The 19,496-nt window shown below is 41.3% G+C and overlaps 3 protein-coding genes across 4 annotated transcripts in view; all 3 read right to left on the reverse strand.

Annotated features, from left to right (window-relative positions):
• Positions 1-4,928: 4,928 nt before the first annotated feature.
• Positions 4,929-8,545, reverse strand: LOC123683090. Its single transcript, XM_045621991.1, has 4 exons — positions 8,539-8,545; positions 8,304-8,434; positions 6,138-8,216; positions 4,929-6,071 (listed from the first exon to the last, which is right to left on the reverse strand). Exons 1-4 carry the CDS (start codon positions 8,543-8,545, stop codon positions 4,929-4,931), a joined length of 3,360 nt encoding a protein of 1,119 aa, XP_045477947.1.
• Positions 8,546-9,131: 586 nt separating this feature from the next.
• LOC123683091 lies at positions 9,132-10,637 on the reverse strand. The gene has a single exon (XM_045621992.1). It carries the CDS (start codon positions 10,635-10,637, stop codon positions 9,132-9,134), a length of 1,506 nt encoding a protein of 501 aa, XP_045477948.1.
• Positions 10,638-17,137: 6,500 nt separating this feature from the next.
• LOC123682000 (neurotrimin-like) overlaps positions 17,138-19,496 on the reverse strand; it is a 910,163-nt gene continuing 907,804 nt past the window's right edge. For both annotated transcript variants that reach the window (XM_045620378.1, XM_045620380.1), the window contains one exon: positions 17,138-17,237. In XM_045620378.1, the coding sequence (XP_045476334.1) occupies positions 17,167-17,237 (71 nt within the window). In that variant the 3' untranslated portion in view covers positions 17,138-17,166. The remainder of the gene's footprint in view (positions 17,238-19,496) is intronic.

Here is a 19,496-nt window from a genome sequence, read left to right on the forward strand (position 1 = left end):
CACCGGATTCACACCGGCGTTCCTGAATTTCGGTCGGGAGGTCCACTCCCCAGAAACGAACCATCGGACATCAGGAACCAAAGGTGACGCAGAGAAATCAACGGAAGAACAACAGGTCCAAGGGGTAGACCAATACGCAAATCGCATCAAGGGACTCCAAGAGACTCGGGAGTTTGTTAGACTCCAGCTGGCTCGTGCATTCAACCAACAGAGTCGGAATTATAATCTCCGGAAGAGAGCGTGGTCGTGCCGGGTAGGTGACAAAGTTTTGCGCCGAGAACATCCGTTGTCGTCGGCGGCAGAAGGCTTTGCATCTAAATTAGCGCCCAAATATTCTGGTCCGTATACCGTTACCAAGGTCATATCTCCAGTGGTTTACGACTTGAAAAGCGAGTCGGGTAAATGCCTCCGTCATATCCACGTGAAAGATTTGAAACCGTTCCACGAGGATGAGCTAGGTGGAGAGCATGCCAATAAGGTGTAACCGTGTTAGCCGCTCGTTTTCTGAGAAGCCCCGATCTTTGGCGGTCACATCATCTGCCTCTTCTGTAGATGTGACCACAATGCGAATTTGGACTCCCAGAGTATGAGGCCGTCCATCAAGAGTCCGAAATGGGTCGTCGTTGGTCGTGAGGGGATCCATACGAATGGTCACTAATCCTTTTATGTTTCAGAATAGACATGTCTAGAAAGTAGTAGGACCTATTCAATGTCAGGTTGGTGGATTTCATGTTAGTACGCCTAGACCAGTGGTAGAAGCATTCGATTACAGGCCAAGACTGCGAGGGGGTAATGTCCAGGGAATACTTGTGCCAGAAAGAGTTCCCCCCAGATAGTCGAGTCCAAACGAGGCGACATGTGGAGCCATCGTGAGCTGAATAAAACCGCAATCAGCGACATCAGACCAGCCCAACCCCGAGTCCATTGGAATCCAATGCGAGCTGCTGCGAACCGCAACGAACCTCCATCGCTAGTCATTGAAGATTCATCCAGGGGTTATATTGGCCGTCTGCCAATAGATTTCTGAACAACGAGGTAGCAGGTGGTGACAAAAAAAAAACTTTCGTTTTTTTTTGGGGAAGTAAGGGGGGTGTGTAACGAAGTGAAATTCGTTACCAGAATCACCCGGTATAATTCACCCCAGGTATAGAATTCAGAATTATTTTACTAGAATCACCTAGTATAATTTACCCCAGGTTTAAAATTCAATAATTATTTTATTAGAATCACCCAGTATAATTTGCCCCAGGTTTAGAATTCCATCATTATTCTACCAGTCATATGAGTAGGTGAAAATAAAATTTTAATTGAGAGCAGTGAAGGTATTTTTCGTCCAATTCAGAAATTTTCATTTGGAATAATTTCTGATTTATTTATTTCATGAAAATATAACGATGCAATTTAAAATATCATCCTATGTATAAAAACTTCCGTGCGATACAGCTACAGACGTTATCTCTTCAATATGTTCTTTTTACATGTTGTCGTTTGTTTTTCATATTCACACCACCGATTTTAAGACTCGAAATTTTCCCCTTCCAACCGAAATTACAAGTGAAGTATTTCGGAAAAGGAGAATTATTCTTGCCGGTGTCTTCAAAGTATCAAGATATTTTCCGATTTACTCCTGTCGGCGTCTTCGAGCTATATATTTTCATAGTTATTGAGCGGATTTTCTTGAGTAACAATTTAGAGTTTAATTTTTAGTTTGCAATTTTTCTTTTGAACGTTGGACGTTTTAGTGCCGTATTTTATATTCGTGAATTTGACACTTAGCCCGTACACGAAAAGAATTTGAGTTCGTGTAGTGAAGTGGGAAATTCTTAGGATTGGTAAGAACCGTTTTATTCCTGTCTGTATTATCGGTGACTTTCCTGTGTTCCATCGATACTTTCCGAGTGTGATTTATTTGTAATTTATTTTATTTCTTTGATCTTTCTTTCTCAAGTGGAGTTTGTCTGTTCGGTTCCTTATTGCGAGCAACTCTTATTTGGAACTACCAGGCAAAACTCCTTATCTTGGGGAGAGGGGTCGCTAATTTCCGATCTCCGGATCACTGCGGTCTTCAAGGTTAATTACCCTGTCCGGTCCGACTCGAGTCGTTAATTGGTGGATGCGCCGAGGTATACCGTAAGTGAAATTTATTTCTTTGATCTTTCTTTCTCAGGTGGAGTTTGTCTGTCCGGTTCCTTATTGCGAGCAACTCTTATTTGGAACTACCAGGCAGAACTCCTTATCTTGAGGAGAGGGGTCACTAATTTCCGATCTCCGGATCACCGCGGTGTTTAGGGTCAATTACCCTGTCCGGTCTGACTCGAGTCGTGAATTGGTGGATGCGCCGAAGTATACCCTGAGAGAAATTTATTTCTTAGATCTTTCTTTCTCAAGTGGAGTTTGTCTGTCCGGTTCCTTATTGCGAGCAACTCTTATTTGGAACTACCAGGCAGAACTCCTTATCTTGAGGAGAGGGGTCGCTAATTTCCGATCTCCGGATCACAGCAGTGTTTTGGGCTAATTACCCTGTCCGGTATGACTCGAGTCTAGAATTGGTGGATGCGCCAGAGTATACCCTGAACGAAATTTATTTCATAGATCTTTCTTTCTCAAGTGGAGTTTGTCTGTCCGGTTCCTTATTGCGAGCAACTCTTATTTGGAACTACCAGGCAGAACTCCTTATCTTGAGGAGAGGGGTCGCTAATTTCCGATCTCCGGATCACCGCGGTGTTTTGGGCTAATTACCCTGTCCGGTCTGACTCGAGTCGTGAATTGGTGGATGCGCCGAAGTATACCCTGAGTGAAATTTATTTCTTAGATTATTCTTTCTCAAGTGGAGTTTGTCTGTCCGGTTCCTTATTGCGAGCAACTCTTATTTGGAACTACCAGGCATAACTCCTCATCTTGGGGAGAGGGGTCGCTCAATTCCGATCTCCGGATCAGAGCAGCCTTTTCGGCGAATTACCCTGTCCGGTCTGACTCGAGTCTAGAATTGGTGGATGCGCCAGAGTATACCCCGAACGAAATTTATTTCTTAGATTTATTTTGGTGGATGCGCCGACAAATACCCTGATTGAAATCTGTTTCCAAGACCCAGCTTTCTCAGGTGGAATCCGTGTGTCGGGTCCCTTATTGCGAGCAACTCTTATTTGGGACCACCAGACGGAATTCCTTATCTTGTGGAGAGGGGTCGCGTATTTCCGATTCACTGATCACCGTGGTCATTTCGGTGAGTCACCCTGCCCAGTCTGACTTAATATCCATTTTTGGTGGATGCGCCGATACAAGACCTGATTCGAAGATATTGTTCAGGCTTGCTGTTTCTAATAAAGAGGTATCGAACCGGACCGTACGGAACACAGGATAGGTAGTCACATCTGACTTATTAGACTGCATTTCACACGCCAATCTGCATGCTTTCCACGTTTGTCCGCACTTAACCGTTTTTATCATCGCTCAATTTGCCTGCTCACTGCTTACTCATTTCTGCTGCTTGATATACGCCACCTGCTCACCTCGCTCATTTCTCGTTCCGTACCGTGTTGCATTGTAAATATTTGCTTTTGGTGTTTAGTAGCCTTTTTCATTATTGTATATACAGGATAGTATTGTATATAATTTGGTGTTGTACATAAGGGAACGGATATTGTTAAATATAGTGTGTTTCGTCAGGGTGTCTTTTATTTATCTCATAGACATTTACTGCCATTTAGCGAAATAAATCACCACTGGTCAATCGCTCTTACCTTAGATTGAATCGAACCCTTCTCCAACTGTTTAAAAGCTACCCAGGGTCGATAATAGTGAGCGACGTAAGGAATTGCGACCTTATAAAACCTATCGCAATTGGCGCCCGAGGTAATATAGAAGGGAAATAGTAAATAATCAACAATCCGAAGAAAGTCGCCGTCACAACATGTAGGCAAATTTCAAAAAATGCCTCGACTTTTGATGGTGATCCGATCTGACCAGGCTCCTCTTGCTGAGAATTGAGTTGGACAACTAACTCATCAGCCTCTCTAAAAGTCTTTTCCACTTTGACCAACTCAGTCAGAAACATATTGGCCACATCGACTTCTGTGGTCAAATCCTTTATTAATATAAGAAGAGTAGATGCCGCAGAAAATGCATTCTCGCGCTTGATGACAGATGATGCTGAAGAGGCCTTCAATTTATCCATTGACGGCATTTTGAATTGTCGACTGACCCCGGTATGTATATCGGTATAAATTAATTCCGAAAAATCTAAGATGAACAGACGATGTGTTTATCGTTGAAGATAATGAACAGATGACGCGCGATAAAATAACCGTGTTATGAAATGACAATTAGACTGAATTTAGGGGGTTTCAAGATATTTTCCCGGGTTTCGGCACCAATAATTGTCCGCAAAAAGGGGTTTGCGGTCAATTTCAGATGAATTTTGTTACTAATATTGAACAACCAAAAATTGTGAAATGCAACTTACCCCAAGAAGAAACCTAGGCAAATCACCGCTAATCTGGTTCCAAAAAGGAGGTTCCAAGGAAGGGAATTCAGGGGAATTTACCTCCCTTAAGTACCTGTGGCTTCACCTGGCTCAAGATAAATTCAGGGCACTTCACGAATAGTTGTTCAATATTATTTTGTTCATTAACACTATTAGATGACGATGCAGAAGATAGATGAAAATAAATTAACTAATTATGATGAATTATCAGAAGATTAATCAATTTTGTCTCTTTTGAAACTTTTCTATATTAGCAAGTACGATCGATATTGAAAATCTGTTCTGATTCTCCGCTGATAGCCGATACGAAATCAGATTCTACCGGGGTCGGTCGAGAAGAAATACGACCGTAGTTCACGACTGAACATGCCGCCCGCCCTGAAGTGTCCCTTCAGTAAGATAACTGAACTGACGAAGTGAACAGACGAAATAATTCAGGAGCAATCTACTGAGTTGGAAGAGGACACAATTTAACGACTGGTCGCCGAATTGATCCAGACGCAGTGGCAACATCAGCAACGCGGGTTGTGGAATCAGCTCCCGGAAAAACAGATGATATACGACCGATAGACCACTTTAGAGGAGGAAGATTGTCATCTCGAATGACGACAACGGTACCTGGAAGGATAGGGGTAGATGGCTGCAACCACTTGTGACGTTGCTGCAAGGTATGCAAGTATTTCTGACGCCAACGCTTCCAGAAGTCCTGCTGAAATCGCTGGACTAGTTGCCAACGAGATAACCGGTTCACAGACACAGAACTGACATCGTTGTCAGGAGGAGCTGTTAGGGACCGGAAAACCAAGAAATGCCCTGGTGTAAGGGCCTCAAAATCAGAAGGATCAGATGATGGAAGATACAGAGGGCGAGAGTTGGGGATGGCTTCAACCTGAGTGCAGACGGTGAGAAACTCCTCGTAAGTGAGTTTCTGCTCGCCAATAACGCGAGTAAGATGATGTTTAGCAGATTTTACAGCGGCCTCCCACAGGCCGCCAAAGTGATGACTGGAAGGGGGTATGAATCGCCAGTCAGTTCCGGACGACGAGGCAGCATCACAGAGACTCTGCTGATGTTGTGGAGCAGACAGTAAGCGGCCAAGGTCACGAAGGTAGTTATGAGCACCAACAAAGTTGGTCCCGTTATCCGAAAAGATGACGGAAGGATGACCTCGGCGTGCAACAAAGCGCCGATAAGCAGCGATGAACGCTGGGGTTGACAGCTCAGATGCCAATTCTAGATGAACTGCTTTAGTAGAGAAGCAGATGAAGACAACCAGATATGCCTTCGTGCTAACGGCTCCGCGTAGTCGTGCACTCGTCACATAAAATGGGCCGGCGTAGTCGACACCAGTAGTTAGAAAAGCCATAGCAGATGATAGCCGCTCTGGTGGAAGATTGCCCATTGGCTGTATTAGAGGACGGGGCTTGCAAGAAAAGCATCGGTTGCACTTGCGCAGATGATTGCGTACTACATTACGTCCGTCCAATATCCAGTACCGTCGACGAATGTACGAATGAGTAGCTAAAGCACCGGCGTGCAGAAGACGATAATGGGCATCATCGATTATCAGATGAGTGAGATGATTGTCCTTCGGTAGAAGAACAGGATGTTTGTGTCGATATGGTAATAAAGAGGCTCAAAGGCAACCTCCAACTCGAACAAGTCCATGCTCATCGCAAAAAAGGTGAAGTTTCATGATGAGTCGATGACGAGAAGATGGTTTCTGCAGCTCAGCCAGCTCCTCGGCAAAATGAACAGATTGAACCAGACGTATTAAGCAGATCTCTGCTTCCTGAAGCTCAACAGAGGTGAGAAAACCTGTGCGAGGTAAAGCTGAACCACGAGCATTCAGTATGAAACGACGACAAAAGGCAATGACGCGCTTGAGTCGAAGATACGAAGAAAAACGGTCAATCATGGTGGGTTCACCGGAGACAACCGTCAACACTAAAGCGGAGAGTGGCTTGGCTTCTTCGTCCACTTGATCAATTTGAGATGAATCAACAGAGGACAGGGGCCATAGAAAGGAATCGAGAGACAACCAAGGAGGACCGTGCCACCACAATGGGTGGTGATGAATATCTGAGGGCATCAATCCTCGAGAGGCGCAATCAGCTGGATTGTCTTCAGATATCACATGCCTCCAGCAATTAGAAGGAATCAAATCCTGTATCTCAGCGACTCGATTGCCAACAAATGTCTTCCACCTGTGACTCTCACCACGGATCCACGACAAGGCAACAGAAGAATCGCAAAAGGCAATGTAGTCAGCACTGAGATTCTGTAAAACGCGGGTAGACAAATGATGCATGAGTTTTGCGAGAAGATGGGCACCGCAGAGTTCTAGACGAGGCAGGGACATTGCCTTACAAGGAGAAATTTTGGATTTGGCCGCTAGAAGAGACACGTGGAATCGACCGGACGATGTAGGAGTGCTTAGATAAACGACTGCAGCATAGCCGGATTCAGAGGCATCACAGAAGCCGATGAAGCGATGAGCAGAAGAAGAAACGGCAGGGATGAATCGTGGTATGTGAAGCTCTGTCAAAGTGGGAAGCTGGGATTGAAACTGCAACCACCGGTTTTGAATCTCATTCGAGAGAGGTTGATCCCATTCTAGATGAAGTAGACAGAGCTGACGAAAGAAGATTTTGGCATAGAAAGTGACTGGAGTTAGCCATCCCAAAGGATCGAAGATTCTAGCCATCTGACTCAGCACGTTCCGTTTGGTGACTGTCGTTGAGTTTAAACGGACGGAATAAAAGAAGTGATCAGATGCAGGATTCCATCCAAGTCCCAGAATTTTGAGACTTGGTTCACGGTCAAGAAGAAGGGGGTCAATAGAGGAGGATTCCCTACGATGATCAGATGGGATACCGTCTAGCAGGGGAAGATGATTAGTAGCCCATTTACGCAGCTCAAAACCACCCGCCATGAGCAGGTCTTGAACCTGCTTTCGCAATTCAAGAGCTTCGGATTCGGATGAACAGCCGGTCAAGATGCCATCGACATAAATTTCATTCAGCAAGACTTGCCTTGCCGTAGGAAATCTGAGTCCGTCGTCCGAAGCTAGCTGATGAAGGGTTCTAAGTGCTAGGTAAGGAACCGAGGAAACTCCATAGGTGACTGTGTTCAGACGATAATATTGGAGGGGTTCCCGTTTGGAGAAACGCCAGACGATGCGTTGATAATCCCTCTGCTCAGGGCGTATCAGGATCTGTCGATACATCTGTCTGATATCGGCAGTAAAAACAAATTGATGTAGACGAAAACGAAGCAGAAGAGTTGAAATGTCCGTTTGCAGCTTCGGGCCGGTAAGCAGAAGATCATTTAGGGATTTGCCATTAGCAGATGCGCAAGAGGTGTTGAAGACAACTGGAATTTTAGTAGCAGGATCATCTGGACGGTGAACAGGATGATGAGGAATATAATAAGGTTCATATCGAGGATGGTCAAATGATTCAGGAACCAATTCCATGTGACCACTCGAAAGATAATCTCGCATAAACTCATGATAGGCGACACGAAGATCAGGGTTATTTTCTAGACGATGTTCTAGTCGAAGAAACTGCCTAATCGCCACATTGACAGAGGTACCCAGACGATAAGATGAAAAGGGCAAACCAACAGTGTATCTGCCAGTGGAGTCACGAGTGACTTCAGCGCGATACAGAACTTCACACTCCTTCTCGGCAGGGGTCAAAGGAAGCACGTCAGGTACTTTATCGAGTTCCTAAAAACGCCGAACGATGTTGACAAGTTCCTGTTCTGAATGACGCGGGGAGCTCAGAGGGTCCGTGACGACCGGAGAACTTATCACATCAGATGATGAGATACGGGCAGATGCATCAGAAGAATCAGTATTGTCCGAAGGAACATGGCAGGCGACCTCTGATAGAAGGACTTTGGGCTGAGAAGGGGATGGAGAAGACACAGCAGATGATGACCCTGCTGAAAATGAAGGAAAAGTATTTTGACTAGAAGGTCGAATGCGACCATGAACAGTGGCCGGTTAAAAGGACACGTGTTTTGTCTTCCTCCGATGGCGAGCATACGGCCCATAAAGTACCAACCTAAGGTGGTAGATAATGCACCTGGAAGCTCAGACGATGGGCACAAGGTGCCAAGAAGAACTAGATGAGGAAGCACATCCGAGCCGATCAACATTCCAATGGCACGAGGAAGAAAAAAGAGTGGATCAGCCAGGCTGAGTTTCTGAAACTAAGGCCACCGGCCGTTGAATGCTTTGACAGGAAGAGGATCTATTTGGCTGTCAATAACGTAAGCTTTGATGATAAGATTGGGAGGATCCCCTTGGTGATAGAGAGTGACGTATGCGTACCCCTGAATGCGAAACTGATCCGCGTTACTCAAGGTGCGAAGTTGAATGGTTTCAGGGTGGATGAATAGACGAAGCTTGGATGATGAGGGTGTGCTGGCAGCCGGAATCCAGGAGAGCACGGCCGAACACGACATTCCGCCGGTTATCAAGACGTATCCAAGCGGTAGGCATGAGATAGTCAGGATTATTGGTCTGACGCAAAGAAGACCGCGGAGATGAAGACAGATGATAAGAAGAGAACAGACGGAAAGACGAAGACAGATGTTTGTTTGACGGAGTAAGACAACCGCGAGATGACCAGTGCAGTCATTCGGAACCACTTCCAGAGGAGTGGGAAGAATAAAGGGGTGGTGAAGCTAGCGAGGCTGGAGACGACACTGAACCTGCCGCCTCAGGGCTCCGGCGTGACATCATCGAGATCCCCGCTGATCGAGCCCTTATTGAGGTGCCCCGAGAGGTGACAGCACGGGTTGGCTCCTCTGATGAAACAGAGGGCGAAGAAGGACGTTCTGCCGTTGAAAGGGATTTCCTTCCAGCATAGGAAACGGAAGGGGATGCAGTGGCAGCAGATGCCGCGGCAGCAGATGCCAGATGGAGAATTGTATGGTGTCGTCCCCCGCATGTGTGACAGCTCTGACTCAAACTGCACTTAGCAGTGGCATGGAAAGACGACATGCAATTTCTATATAGCCGCCTTTCAGTCACGAAAGCTCGTCGCTGATTAACGTTCATGGCCTTGAACTCACGACACTGGCGAACAGAATGATTCGCCGAGCAAAATACACACGCGGAAGACGACGAAGGGCACGCACCAGCGTAAGCAGGGCGGCGAGGATGCACACCAGAGGATGAAGGCACAGACGATGGGGAAACAGATGCTGAGCCTGCTGGAGATTGAGGTCTTAATGATCCCTTCGGCGCAATGGATGAGGTGACGGAAGTGCTTTCCAACACTCGCAACTGTCGATTGGTGAATTCGAGCAACTGAGCGAGAGTGGGAAAGTCATCAGAGGATAACTGTTCCTCAAACAAGTGGCGAGATGGTATATCGAGGTTGCGCAAAGCTAGTGAAAACAAGAGGAAGTCAGCCAGATCTGAAATGGGTAATGCTTTGATGGCATGAATGGCATTCTGATGCGTCGTGACGAATTTCTTCAATTGTGGTAAGGAAGACACAGATGCGGGCCGTGAATCCAAGATCTGATTCACATAAAGATTCGCCAACCGACGAGGGTTTTGATACCGGGAAAGAAGGGCTTGATAGGCCAGAGGGTAATTCACCGAATTTAATTGAAATCCAGAGATGACAGATGCTGCTTCACCAGAGATGGCAGATGCCAAGTGGTGAAACTTCTGAACGGGCGCCAGGGAATTGTTCTGATGTACTAAGGCATCGAATAGAGCGATAAATCCGGGCCATTCCTCAACCTTGCCCTGAAAGCAAGGCAGGTCAACCCGCGGAATAGGTAGCTCAGCCGATGACAATGATGGCGCCCTAACAGACGTAGATGCGGTTAGACGACTATGGGCGGCACGTACATGTAGGCAAATTTCAAAAAATGCCTCGACTTTTGGTGGTGATCCGATCTGACCAGGCTCCTCTAGCTGAGAATTGAGTTGGACAACTAACTCATCAGCCTCTCTAAAAGTCTTTTCCACTTTGACCAACTCAGTCAGAAACATATTGGCCACATCGACTCCTGTGGTCAAATCCTTTATTAATTTAAGAAGATTAGATGCCGCAGAAAATGCATTCTCGCGCTTGATGACAGATGTTGCTAATGAGGCCTTCAATTTATCCATTGACGGCATTTTGAATTGTCGACTGACCCCGGTATGTATATCGGTATAAATTAATTCCGAAAAATCTAAGAAGAACAGACGATGTGTTTATCGTTGAAGATAATGAACAGATGACGCGCGATAAGATAACCGTGTTATGAAATGACAATTAGACTGAATTTAGGGGGTTTTAAGATATTTTCCCGGGTTTCGGCACCAATAATTGTCCGCAAAAAGGGGTTTGCGGTCAATTTCAGATGAATTTTGTTACTAATATTGAACAACCAAAAATTGTGAAATGCAACTTACCCCAACGGGCTGCAGAAGAAAACTAGGCGAATCACCGCTAATCTGGTTCCAAAAAGGAGGTTCCAAGGAAGGGAATTCAGGGGAATTTACCTCCCTTAAGTACCTGTGGCTTCACCTGGCTGAAGATAAATTCAGGGCACTTCACGAATAGTTGTTCAATATTATTTTGTTCATTAACACTATTAGATGACGATGCAGAAGATAGATGAAAATAAATTAACTAATTATGATGAATTATCAGAAGATTAATCAATTTTGTCTCTTTTGAAACTTTTCTATATTAGCACGTACGATCGATATTGAAAATCTGTTCTGATTCTCCGCTGACAGCCGATACGAAATCAGATTCTACCGGGGTCGGTCGAGAAGAAATACGACCGTAGTTCACGACTGAACAATATTAAATCAATATGCTATTAAATTTTGATATACCTACAATATTCTCTATTATCTCTAGAATTGATATTAAAAAACATTGAGGTTGCAATATTGATGTTCGATGTTTAAAATAATTTTGTCTTGCCTTTATTGGCATATATTGTGGCAGAAATTCGTATAGTAAATTGAATCAAATTAAATATTTTTCTATAATTTTAAATTGATATACAATAAAATAAACCTACAAAATACAAATTATTATATACAGGGTGGTCACTTTTTCAATGGGATTGTATTGGTAACTTTTAAACCATAAGAGTTAGAAGGTCGGTCAAATGGAGAAAAAGTTGCATGCATAGAAGAATTATCAAGCAGTTCAAACAAATCGAGATTATCAGGGCCGGTTATTGAGATATCATAAGAAAAGTAAATTATGTCATTTTGATTTTTCTTTTTTTCCCACTTTATTTCAAATATTATCAAAAAATTTTGCAGGAATGTTTTATTCGACAGTAAATTATCCTCAATTTGACGTAATCAGATTTCGTACTCTCTGGGCCACCCCCAACCTCAGTATTTTCAATACGGACCTGCATATTTTATGACATTTTTCGAAATAACTTTTAACGCTGAATTCAACGATATCTCATACAATGTCATTCAAAGTCGATTTTCAGGTTATTTTGACCCTCATCCAAATTTAATGTTGTGTACGTAAGAAAAATCAAGTCTATTAACGTTATCAATGTTCTGACCCAAATTCAATCGAACCCAGAAAAAAAATCGAGGACTGTGGCCAGTGAATGGAATTTTTCAAAAACTGCTGTCAATAAAATAGTCAAGAGACACGAATACAATGATTTTAAATTTGAATACCAAGCCTTGCAAAAATTATATCGTAATGATCTCAAAATAAAGTTCGATTCTGTAATTTGTTTCAACGGAACAAATGACAAATACAACAATAGTGATACCTCGCGAGAAAATTGAGAATGTTTTGGAAGATATTCAAGGAGACCAAACAAGCAAATGTATAAGAAGTATGGGTTCCAGAACCGTAAAGTGCATTTTACAAAATGGTGGACATTTCGAACACTTACTTCATTAATTTTCATTTACTTTCGAATAATCATTTGATTTTTCTTTCATTAAATGATACTTTCGTTTAATTATTATGAATTGAAATATTTAAATGATTATTATAAAAGAAGAGCCAAGAAACCAGTATACTGGTTTCTTGCTTTGATTTTAATATGTTCCATTTAGTTCAAGATGGGTGAGTTGATTTTCTTATCGAAATTTATTGCATATTGCATGTTGTTGATTTAACTAAATGAAGGTAATACAGATCCGACCCAAAAAAAATTGGTAAGGGTCAAAATCACCTGAAAATCTACTTTGAATGACATTGTATATATCGTTGAATTCAGCGTTAAAAGTTATTTCGAAAAATGTCATAAAACATGCAGGTCCGTATTGAAAAAAATGAGGTTGAGGGTGGCCCAGAGAGTACGAAACGTTAGATACGAAATCTGATTACGTCAAATTGAGGATAATTCACTGTCCAATAAAAAATTCCTGTAACATTTTTTGATGATATTTGAAATGGAGTGGAAAAAAAAGAAAAATCAAAATGACATAATTTACTTTTCTTATGATATCTCAAAAACCGGACCTGATAATCTCGATTTTTTTGAACTGCTTGATAATGCTTCTATGCATGCAACTTTTTCTCCATTTGACCGACCTTCTAACTCTCATGGTTTAAAAGTTACCAATACAATCCCATTAAAAAAGTGGTCACCCTGTATATTCACTTAGATACACTCAATTAATTCATCCGACTTCCTTCATCAAAATATTAGAATGTATTATGATATGATTTTTTTCATGTTTTCCTCTGCGAACTAAAATATCGGAGTGAATTATAATTCTCTTCTTAATTTTTGTGTTTTTCTTTTTTTTCATCCCTATACATGTTTTCTTTTTCTATGGCTCTTTCGAATCGCTCGTAATATTCTTTGAAAGATAAAAACTTGTATGCATCGTCGTTATCTAACGCAGAAAAAACAAGAGCTTTTTTGATTTTAGGGATCGTTTACGGTCTTTTCTTCATTCCTTGTCTTGAGTTAGCTTTTAAGTTGGCATCCTTAATGGCGATAGCAGGCTTACGTATCTGGTTATCCAAGCCCGCGAAAAACCCTCTCCTAAGTTTACTTGGTTGATAAACTTCGAATATAGATTTTTCCGCATCAGATACTCGCCTTTGGCCTAGCTCAGATCTTTCCTCTCCATCCTTTAAAAAAAACTACATATAAATTGATCCTGTGAAACAATGTGACAGCTGGCTGAAGGTTGGGAGTTCACCTTTCGGCCTGGAAAATAAATATTTTGGTTACGGAGGACCTTCCAACCATTGGCTGTCGGATAAAAATTAACAAGCATCATGTCATGAATGAAAGATTTTGTATCTAGATTTCGAAAGAATAACAGTGTAATTTTTATTATCGTCTTTCAGGATTCACTTCCAAAAATTTGATGGTTCACAAAGATTTTTCAAGCGGAAACCATCAGATTCGAATCTAACGGCTCCAAGCTATGTCCCTGTTGGTTCCTATTCGAGGTGCCTGGCCTTATGGTTCCAATTCGCGGGGATTTTGTATCTAGATTCCGAAAGAATAACAGTGTGATTTTTATTATCGTCTTTCAGGATTCACATCCAAAAATTTGATGGTCCACAAAGATTTTTCAAATTCGAATAATTTTCATATGTACCATTGGATTCGTTTGCGACTACTACGTGATTTAGATTTTATTTGATAAATGTTCATATATCAGACTCGATAAAGGCAGAAAAGTTGTGAAAAGTATCTGTACAATCAATAAACGTGTTCAATTAAATGTTTATGGAATGCGAAGTTCTAGATAAAATAGAGCTATGACGAAGAATTCGTGATGAGTATTTCATGTAATACATAGCTTTCATGATTTTTGAATTTCAAAAGTTGTGACACAAAAACAGGTATTACAATTTCTGAAAAGTAACCTTTTGGATATGAAAATCCATCGCATATATACAATATTATGAAGATTGAATGGAATACTGACTATTCAGCTTATAAAATGAAAGTTGATATTGATTATGGTTGATAGTTATTGGAAAGTCGTCGAATTTGAATCAACTCATTTGAGAAGTATGAATAAAGTTAATCAATTTCCGTTTATTCACTTTATTTTTCTGGTTGTAAAAATTGAGTCTGAAATCCGATTAAAAATCCAACCGATTAATTACTCGGAAACTTTTAAGGTGAAAAGTATTATATTCGATTTCATAATTATGTGTTATTTAATTTCCAAAAAATGATTTTTTTCAAATTGTGCTTCAATATCATCGAAAATATCAAAACAAGGAAAGCCTCGGAACCCGCCTCCGGAGTGGGGACTGCTCCAGGAGGATGATTGGCACAGTCTCTAGCGGCGGAAGGTGAGGCAAGTTGCGCCTCCCCGCGAACTGGAAGCATAAAGCCAGGCACCTCGAACCACCAGGGACATAGCTTGGAGCCGTTAGATTCGGATCTGATGGTTTCCGCTCAAGCCCAAACTCGGGGAAGGCAGTACTGAACCAGGGAAATGAACCTGAGTCTTATCAGTGCTTCCTTGAAAGTGACGGAGGGAGAGAGGAAGAAAGTGAAATATGCAGCAGAACTTGCAGAGGAATGGAATAAAATATACCCTGATGAATCTTTTACCGGAAAACACCTTCTGGCGCAAATAAAAAACATAAAAACTAGAAAGCTTTTAGCTCCGGACGAATTAGATAAGCTGAGAACTGAAGCACTAGCCTAGTCTCCAACATCTAGGCTCATGAATATTAGGAGGAGTGTTCATGGCTTGGCGAGCACCCCAAGGATGAGGCTGGGATCGCTGGCGGAGGAGGATGAGCATCGGGAACTGTTGACAGAGCTTGATGAGTCGGATCGTGAGATATTAGCATTATTCGAAGAAACAAGGATAAGGTGGTCCGGCAGTCCGATTAATGAAAGGACAAAAATAAATCGTATCAAACTGAACCCGGAAGCGAAGCGAACTATGGAAGCCATCGACAGAGCTTTAGAGGAAACGGTTGCCAAATCGGAGGGACTGGAAGAACTCTGTCATATGGTTTACTGTGCACCAGCGGTAGCAAATCTTATTTTACAAACACCTACAAAACAAAAGAGGATGGAAACAAGCATAGCAAACCTCAGAAAGGAGATAGGGATCATTCATGTAGCTCTGAACCAGCAAATGAGCAAGAAAGTTGAAAAAAAACTGAATGAATATTTGCAAAGGATTAACCTCAAGTAAAGTGACCACCATTACAAACTTAAAATGCAAACACACGTTGAGAAACTGAAACAAAAATTAGCAGCCTTGGGGAATCGTCTCAGAAGATATCACAAAAGAACTATGAGGTATCAACAAAATAATCTCTTTGCGAACAACCAGAAAATGTTTTTTAGAAAGCTAGACGAATGAGCAAGTGCAAGTATAGCAAAGAGCTTTCCCCCAAATCAAGAAAGAATGAACAATATTGGGCATCTATTTGGCTCCATTCAGTATTGCACAATACAAAGGCGTCTTGGATAGAAATGGAAAAGCATATACACCAAAACCTACATGAAATGCCATCTGTATCGGTCAGTAAGGAGGACATCATAAACAGCGTAAGAAAGATGAAAAACTGGATCTCACCTGGTATTGATGGCATACACAATTACTGGTGGAAGTCGCTGACCTCAACGCACAAGACTTTGGCTACTCTGATGGAGCAAGCACTAGTGAACCCCCACAGAATACCAAAATACTTCACAAAGGGGATTATCATCATGATACTCAAGAAGAGAGATCTCTATAAACCTGAGAACTATAGGCCGATAACATGACTACCGTCAGCATACAAGATTATTACGTCCACACATGCACACAAAATCAACTCCCACCTAAATATCAACAAAATCATGGCATGGGAGCAAAATGGCTGCAAAAGGAAAAGCCGTGGTAGTAAGGAACTTTTGGTGATCGACAATGTAGTAACTAAGCAAGCAAAAAAAAAGGCAAAAAAACTCAAGAGTTTTCTTACCCCGTAAAGAGGGGGGCGAGGCTTTAATTCCATAGAAAATGCATGATGGAAAAAAGAGAGAAATGTTAAGAACAGCTTTAGTAAATCATACTTACCAGTTCACCAATGGATAGCGACCCAGGAAGCGACACCACCAGCGGAAGAATTGGCCAGTGGAAGCGGACCGAAAAAAGAAGACATGATGGATGAGTTCAGGTAGAGGTGGCAGACAAAACAAATACATGGGAGGTTTTATACAAGTTTACACCAAAACGATGTTGATATTCTAGCATCGAATACCTACCTTACACAGGGCTACTTGTTTCCACAAACAGAAAGAACTATTTTTGCCATCCAAGACCAGGTGGTACCCAAACGCAATTATTCCCGACTTGCTTCATTGCAAAGTCGACATTTAGTAAAATGTAGTACTTCCTTCAATCAACAAATCCTTCCTTTCAAATCTAACTTTCACCTCCTTGGAGATTAGGATGGGGGGAAATAATAAACATGAGAACATCTACGGCTCATTTATTTCATTCCTTCAAGTAACAAAATGAAATTAGAGTCTTTGTCTCCTTGACAAAGGACATTTGGCAAAAAAAGTTATATCACGAGCATCTATAAGAGTGTGCATTTCCTATCCTAATCAAATGTTATTTTTTAACAGTCTTCAAGTATTACATTATATAATTTTATACATTGCTCAAAACGAAGCGTGCATATTGTTTTTGCTTCTTGCTTCAATTCGATATAATATTATGACTTTCTTCACCGTATTATGTTGTATATAATGGAGATTTGCAGTATCCAGATCCAATCTTTCATGGAAATGTTGGTACCTGCGAAAGAAAAAAATATGAGAAATATTTTCACATAAAACTAATTTGAGATGAGTGAACAGTTTTTGTTGAGTTTTGATCACAGTTCTTGGAACTGAGCGCCGCCATTGCCCAAAGGTTCACCCCAGAAGCTAGTAACAGATAATTCTGCGCACTTTATGAGAGAGTTGCTCGCAATCCTCATTGTTGAAGTTAACATCAACCCTTACATAAAATATTTATAGTTCACTTTCAATTATTATTCAAATATTTTCGTTCTTACGAAAATAATTGTCAAGAAAATTAGACTTTTTATTTTAAAAATGAACTATAAATATTTTTATGTGAGAGTTGCTCACCATTTACTTCAACATGGTAGCAGAGCGTGGTTCCCAGAAGACAGAAGGATATTAGTTTTCGTATTTTTGAAGTCAAAAGAATTTTTTTTTTTTTTTGATTTTGACAAGACGAAAATAATTTGTCATCAGAAAATTTCAACAAAGTAGAGAAGAGAGAGCAATGGATGCAAGTGAACTCTCGATTGGATTATTAGAAGGTGAAACCAATTGGTCTACATGGAAATTCAAATTCTCTATTCTACTTAGAAGTGTACCAGGTGAGGGGTTAGAAGGTAAATTAAGTATGTCTCTGTCCTTATCTGAAACAAACTCATCGAAAGAAGATAAAGAGAAGTATGAAAAAGACCTATCATCTTATACTCAAGGCCTCGTTACTACTAAGGGCGATCCTAGCCTTAAATTTTGCGAGGAGTCGCCGTTATGGACGACCCCCCCCTCCTTGGACGCTAAAAGCCTTGTTAAATAAAAAGGAAAATAATCTGGAAGTTTCAGCATTAAAAGGCAATCAGTCCAGAAGAGGTAATAGTTCAAAGGAGAAAAATGACTACAAATGGAATTATTGTCATATGACTGGACACCGAGTAAAGACAGTGTTTCAAGTGGAGAGCAGATGGACGACCACGTACACCTAAGTAAAGAGACACTAGCAGTGGAAACAAACAAAATTATCAAACATTATTGATTCAAACGTCTACAGTATTAACTGCTACTACTGCTTCAATTGATTATGACCATTGGTAGTTTGACAATGGTGCAACTCATCATATTTGTAACAGAAGAGACTCAATGAAATTTTCAGTCATTTAATGAGGATCATTCAGTGACTACTGCCAATGGTGATGTTACAAAAGCTTTAGGAAAAGGAACTATTTTGATAGAAGCTTGTGTAAACGGAAAACCTTTAAAATAAGGAATGGAAGATGTGTGGTATGTTCCTTCGATTACCAAGTTCCAGTATTGGCAGCACAAGACAGAAATCCACGAAGTGAATTTGTTTCCATATTAGAAATTTGTCATTTGATTGAAAATAAGACAATTTTGATTGGAACATGGACCAAACATGGTGGGTTATATATGCTAAATCTGAGAAATATTATAGATTATCACAAATCAGATATAAGGCCCGGTGCACACATCCGACTTTTGCAGTTACGACACCCGTTGCGGTGTCGTACCTATTCAATGCACACTACATACTACACCGGCGTGGTTGCGGAGCCGGATCAATTCAATGCGCACTAGTTTCCCATTCAGCATCGTGAATGAAATACTTTCTGGACTTATTTGATTATAATCAAATAATCATGGACTTATTTGATTATAATCAAATAAGTTCAGAAAGTATTACATTCACGATGCTGAATGGGAAACTAGTGCGCATTGTATTTGTTGGATCATAAAAATTTAAAACTTTTTCAGTTTTTCATGATTTCTACGAAACTGTCACTTATATGATCTTGAAATCTCTAGCTGTTTCAAAAATTGAATTTAAATTTTTATCAATAAGAGTTTGAATAAGACACTTTATTACTTTCGCAATAACTATAGACAATGATAAAATCGTTCGGAAGAATATATATAGGCTACCAGCCGACTCACCGATCATGAGAAATAGAGATGAATTGTTGAAAATCCTGTTGTTCGAAGAATTGATGAGAACAATAAATTTTTCTGATGACATCATCTCATTTTAGTTTCTTCAATGAAGAACTCGATATCCAATTCCCTCTCTACCATTGTGCGAACTCACGACAAAAGTCGTATGTGTGCACAGGTCAATATAGAAAAGAGTACTGAGAGATCGCATGTACGACTGCGGCCCAGTTGCGGCCTATGCTACGAAAAAACGACCGCATGATGGCAGTTACGACGTCGCAACGGCACGGCGGGTAGTGTGAATGCTCCCATTTGATTCTTTGTA

Source organism: Harmonia axyridis, chromosome 6, assembly GCF_914767665.1.
Source record: "Harmonia axyridis chromosome 6, icHarAxyr1.1, whole genome shotgun sequence".
Classification (NCBI taxonomy): domain Eukaryota; kingdom Metazoa; phylum Arthropoda; class Insecta; order Coleoptera; family Coccinellidae; genus Harmonia; species Harmonia axyridis.

Coding starts and splice junctions, on each gene's coding strand:
- LOC123683090 (XM_045621991.1), bottom strand. Junction 8,217..8,303: donor CCCGTATCTCATCATCTGAT/GTGATAAGTTCT, acceptor CGGCGTTTTTAG/GAACTCGATAAAGTACCTGA. Junction 6,072..6,137: donor ATGAGCATGGACTTGTTCGA/GTTGGAGGTTGC, acceptor CTTCTACCGAAG/GACAATCATCTCACTCATCT.
- LOC123683091 (XM_045621992.1), bottom strand. CDS start 10,637: ATGCCGTCAATGGATAAATTGAAGGCCTCATTAGCAACATCTGTCATC.